The sequence below is a fragment of the Leptonychotes weddellii genome, chromosome 4 (assembly GCF_054177405.1).
Source record: "Leptonychotes weddellii isolate Sample4059 chromosome 4, ASM5417740v2, whole genome shotgun sequence".
In the NCBI taxonomy this organism is placed as follows: Eukaryota; Metazoa; Chordata; class Mammalia; order Carnivora; family Phocidae; genus Leptonychotes; species Leptonychotes weddellii.
In genome coordinates, this window is record NC_138372.1 from 143479127 (window position 1) to 143485126 (window position 6000).

At 34.0% G+C, this 6000-nt stretch overlaps 1 protein-coding gene across 3 annotated transcripts in view; it reads right to left on the reverse strand.

The window, feature by feature from the left end:
- The window catches only part of ANGPT1 (angiopoietin 1), a 244865-nt gene that overhangs the window by 64895 nt on the left and 173970 nt on the right, over positions 1-6000 (reverse strand). For 2 of the 3 annotated variants that reach the window (XM_081816398.1, XM_081816400.1), the window contains one exon: positions 5573-5805. In XM_081816398.1, coding sequence (XP_081672524.1) covers positions 5573-5805 — 233 coding nt within the window. The remainder of the gene's footprint in view (positions 1-5572; positions 5806-6000) is intronic. The other variant, XM_081816399.1, reaches the window with a different exon arrangement.

Genomic DNA, 6000 nt, shown 5'->3' on the forward strand with positions numbered 1-6000 from the left:
TCACTTGCTGCATGGATTTACCACTTGTCTCCTCTGAGGACACGGCAATGTATGTGGTCATCCAGATTTCACTCCTGAATTACAAATTTGTATTTCTCTGACTTCCAGATTCAAATTTTCCCATAGTCACCTCAGTCAATATGCCCCAAACTAAACTCATTAATCTTTCCCCCTTAAACCTGTTTCTTTTTAAATGTTGCTGATTTTTAGGAATATAATCAACATCCCTTCTGTTACTGAACCCAGAAAATTAAGAGTTATATTTGTCTCACTTTCTAATAGGTCATTATTTCTTGTTGATTCTAATTCTCTTTGTTCATGCTTTTCCCCTCTATCTGTCTTTTCATTTGCCCCTCTTTGGTCCCACCTCATTATTTCTCTCCTAGGATATCCTTTTGAGAATGAGATGAAAACCACCATCAACTCTATCTTCCTTCCCATCATAGTACAGTGGATAGATAATGTACAGACTCCAGAATCAGACTCTGGGTTCAAATCTCAGCTTGCCCACTTGCTAGCAGCGTGATATTTGCAAATGATTTACTTCTCTATGCTTAGTTTCCTTATCTGTCATAGGAAGCTAATAAGAGCACCCAGCTTATAGAGTTGTTATCAGAACTGAATGAGTTAATATATGCAAAGAGCTCAGAAGATTGGCTTTTACTCTCCAAATATTTGCTAATATTTTAATAATAATGGCAAAACACCCATCTGGTCCCTCCACTTCCAACCTTATCAACTTTCCAGTACATTCTTCCTACATTGCGACTGGGGCAATTTTTTTCTAAAATGCAAATGTCAACATGGTCCTCATACATTGACAGGACTCCCTACTGCTTTCAGAGAAAAAAATGCGGCTTCCTTGATCTCCCTCAGTTTACTTCTCTAATTCCATCTTTCATTGTTCTCCTGGCTTTGATTCTGATATTTAGGCTATGCATTTAGGTATATCCCACTCCCTGCCATGACTCCTGGCAAATATACATGTTCTTTGAGCTGTCTGGAGTATGCTCTGTTTTCTTTATTTTGAAGACTTAGCCGTTATCATCCCATTAGAGCCATCCTGCCTGTGTTTCAATCGCGGATCAACTTTTACCAGCTACGCGTAACCTTGGGCAAATTACTCAAGTTCTCTGTAGAATTTATAAAATAGGACTAGCCATAGTATTTATCTCATATTGTTATTGTTGGGACTAAGTTAATACACATAAAGCTTCAATAATGCCTGAATTATAGTAAGCATTCAGCAAAATCCTTAAGAAAACTGCAGATGCTATATTTTGCCTTCATCCTGCCCCTGCCATGATTTTAATATTTCTCTTGTGTATTTCACTAGTGCCCTGGCACCTTAGCCTCATGTGTAGCAAAATATGAAATACGAAATATAATTGTGTGTTTATCTGTCTCTCTACCCACCAAACTCTAGTTTCCTTGAAGCTACAGACTGAATTACATCTTTTCTCTCTTCCCAGTGGCCTGAACCCCATCTGCTGTATTACCAGAACTCAACAAATATTTGTTAAATAAAGATGAATGAACATTCTTATCCCCCAGAAGAGAATGTGAAACAGAACAGTTGTTATACATTTTGGAATGAATGGATAAATTTATTAATCATACCTTGGTATAGCAGGAGTATGCTCTAAGGTGATTTAGACAGTAAGAAAACCAGCCTGTGGTAGAGAGTGGAGGCTAAATATTATTTTCTTTCTTCCTTTTTTAAATTCTTGGTTACTAATTAAGTTCTTGATCACATAATACAATGTTTGCCTCATGTGTGCTCAATGTATGTGGCGACGGCTTAATCGCCTCTGAACATAAAGATGACTGGTGAAGGTTTGATGGTTACAGTACCGGATTACCCTGCTCAGAAGAATTCCAAGCCTTGTATCCATGCCATTATCAATGTAAACTATTTAATTCCAGCAATAACTGTGAGTTGCCAAAAACATGAAGCAATAAGCTAAGTTTTGATGCTATGATAACACTGAGGGCAATATTTTTTTAGTGGGTAATGTTTCTAAGAATAAGTGTGGCCAAATGTTTGCAGACAAGGGTTAGACAAAAATAAATGTGTTACCCAGAAGCTTTACAAAATGGATGCAATTCTGTTTGAAATGATTATTTGCCTAAAACACTACTATTGCCTATTTGGAACAAGAAGAGGACGGGTTGGTGAATTATTTCAGAAAGTGTGTTTGTTAAAAATTGTACTTAGCTTAAATGTATCTTATTTTAGTAGGAAAAGTTCTGTGAAACTAAACAAAAATAATCCCTACATGCAAAGATGGATTTACAATTCCTGGGCCAAGCACATCTTAGGGAAAGGATAAATTTCCAGCCAACACTTCTTGAGAATGCTTTTATCATGTAACTTTAGTGAGTTATAAATACTTTAGAAGGCATAAAAGTAAATAGACTATAATTTTTTCAGCATTTACTATGGATAGGCACTGATGCTATCTATATGTTTTATAAAAAGTTCTTTTAATTTACTATAATCTCATCAGGTATGTATTATGATCCCATTTTGGATATGAAAACTGAGGCTAAAAGAAACTGCTTGGATGACTGTCAACAGTTAAACACTGTTGAGCATTGTATTCAGACATTTTCCATGAAAGAAGTTTGCTTATAGATAGCACTTAATAAATTTGTGTTTAATTTAACCTTGTCACTTGGAGGAGAAAGAAGGAACTAAAGTTTAATGAGTCACCTATGTCATGTGTTGTTTGCTTTTATAGGCAGTACCTAATTTAATCCTTTCCCTATCACTGAGAAGTAGACATAATTATACTGACTTTATAAAATGATGAAACATCTTCATAAAGGTTAAATTAGTTGCTGGCAACACAGAAAACTCACTAAAAAATTTCTTCTCTTGCTTTGTAGTGTTACATTCAGGCTGTCTCCATAAGTGATTGGGTCAAGTTGCAAATGGAGGACCTTTAAAGTCAATTAAACATTTTGGCTTTTGTATTATAACATAGCTCATGAAGATTTTGGAAAATCTTTTAGATTACTCTTTGAGTTCTTAAGATACACATTTTTAAAAATCGATGCATAAAAATCAATTGTGGTATATTGATTTTAGGCATATTTGCATATATTTAAATGTAAAAGTATAACATTTGCATAAAATCCCTTGATAAATAATAAATACATTTGGTAAATGAGTTGTTGGTCACAAAAGTAGGAAAGGTTTTACTTACATGTTTTAGAATTAGGATGAAATAAAAGTTCATTTTAGTGACTGATTTTAATCCAGTATTATGGTATGAGTTATTTAAAATTTCAAATTCACCATAATAAAGACTATGACACCAGTGAAAATGAAGATATGCAGAGAATTAAAATCTTGATAGAAACCTTATTAAGAGGCATTTTCCATTTTTGTGTCTTTTATGAGTCCTTAATAATAAAATATTTGGTCAGAATATTAACTATAGAATTAAAGAAAACAACAATTAACAAGAAGCAAATAAAACCTATGGTTATGAGAGCACAGAACCCACTGGAAAACAGGATAATAGATTTACATGATGATCACAAGTCCTGCAATTAAATCAGAATTTATTTTAGGATTGTATCATTAAAAAGAAAATAAATGTCAAGAGGCCTGAAGTATTAGACAATTTGTCTCTCCTATTTTTGTTTGTTTTGGATATGCTACATCACAAAAGAGACACAGCTACTTTTCACACACCCTGAGACGCTACACGGGTAGCATCTAACAGTATCATAATTATTCAGTAAATGTTTCTTGAACAGATGTTTGGTTGCCTGCTGTTGCCCCCAAACTCCAAACCTAGTCAGGAATTTTACTTTTGCAATCACTTCCACCCCTGCCTCTAAAAGTTTAAAGACATATTTATTGGACAAATACTCAGAAAAGAAGTGAAATTATGATAAGTAGGCAGACATATGAGCTCTGTGAGAATCACTAGGGCTTGATATTTCTAACAACATGAAAAAAAAAAAAAGAAAAAGAAAGAAAAAAAGAAAGAAATACTCAACTCCATGTGCTTTAAGTCTCAGGATGATAAGAAAAATATGTTTTCAATGTTCCCCCTAATGTATTAAGTTCAATATGAGAATAGATATGTCTCATATTAATACTTAATTTCTAAATACTCATGAGCTCCATTAAAATTCTCTGGCAAAATCATACCAAGCTTTCCTTCCAGTGGACTCTAACCGAAGGTTTTGGCAGGCGCTGACTGATTAGCAGGTTTTTTCCTTCCCAATCACATTTCTTAGCACATCCAAATGGAGCTCTGGGAACTTACTGTTTAAAAAATATTCTTTACAAAGTATATTAAGGACTTGTTTAGACTATCTAAAGGAGATAAAACTCAAGGTAATGGAGTGTAATAGAAAAATGTGAAATGTCTTTAAAACAAGATCACTTCATATGGAATTATCATCTATATTCATATCTATACATGAAAGTATGGAATTGAGCTAATTTTTCATATAGCTCAAGTCCACTATTAAAGAACCCTCTGTGGTATGTATATTGCATATGCACATGGAACCACCGCATGAATGGTCACATAAGCCACAGCTTAGTGACAACCATAACTTTCAGATGTAATTGGTGTTTTCTTTCACTCATCACTATTTACGATTCATCGCATCTTCACTCAGAGAAAGGCTGATTAGCGAGCAGAACTACAGAAGATGACTTTAAGCTCCAAACTTTGAAGAGCTCTCCTGAGACTAGGGAAAGGATCTGTTTGAAGTGGACAAGCGTTCACAGAGACACTCATTCAATAATTATTGGGTGGGGATGGGCAGATGGATAGATATCTTCTAAAGAGACATAGGCCTACAATATTTTCAATGGTTAAGTGGCTCCAGATATTCTAGTCATATTAAAAATTTGTATTTCCAACACCTGAAACTAATATAACACTGTATGTTAACTGTACCAGGATTTAAAATATATATATATTTCCACTGTCACAAAGACAGCCCAGAATAAATATGCTTGATGCCCTGGTTAGGGCTTCTCTACACAGGACTAAACATAAGTGATCTTAATAAAGACTTTTAATAACAAAGATTCTTTCTCCTTCATAATAGTTATTGGGAGCTTCTATATCTCCCAATAAGCAACTCTTCCTTCTCCCCCCTCTACAAAAGAAATAATTAATACTAGTTTTAAAATGGGAATCTTCCTGAAACTCTCCCAGGACTCTGAATTAATCTTTAACATTGGCTAATTTCTGTCTTCTGTATTTAAGTGTCTAGCACCATAACATCAAATGTTTATCCAGGACAGTATTGCAGGTTTTATCTAAGGCTAAAAAGAGCAAGCAAGAGAGAAGAAACTAGAAAGTTCTTTTAGAATGATACTGCAAATTCACAAATTCAAGCTTATGAGTACATTCTCTGATGTTAAAAACATGAGAAAATTGTGAGTACAAACTTCATGCAATGCTTCTAAGAATAGAGTTATTTTGCTGCTTTTATACAGCAATCAATACAATATAGAAGGTTGTACTGAATATTTACTTGCTCCATGTTAAATAAAATATCTACTATACCAAATTGAAGAAATTCTTACCACCTTCTTTAGTGCAAAGGTTGATGAGGTTATGCACTGTGTCCATCAGCTCCAGCTGCTGCTTCTGAAGGACACTATTATTGGTGGTGGCTCTGTTCAATTGTTTCTCCAGTTCCTGGATTATATACGTTTGACGAGTAACCAAGACTTGAAGATTCTCTCTCTCTTCTTTTAAGGTGTCCAACTCTTCCTTGTGCTTTCCCTCCATTTCTAAGATTTTATGTTCTAATAAACTGCAAGGAAATAAAGACAAAATTATTTTAAAAATGCTATACAAAAATATATGACTCAACTAGATCCTGAGTTTATTTAAAGTTAGAAATTTTAGTTAGGTATGTCACTATGGAAATATTTTGTAAGTGACAGTCTCAGAATATACACAGATGAATGGATAAAGAAGATGTGGTGTATATATATATATATATATA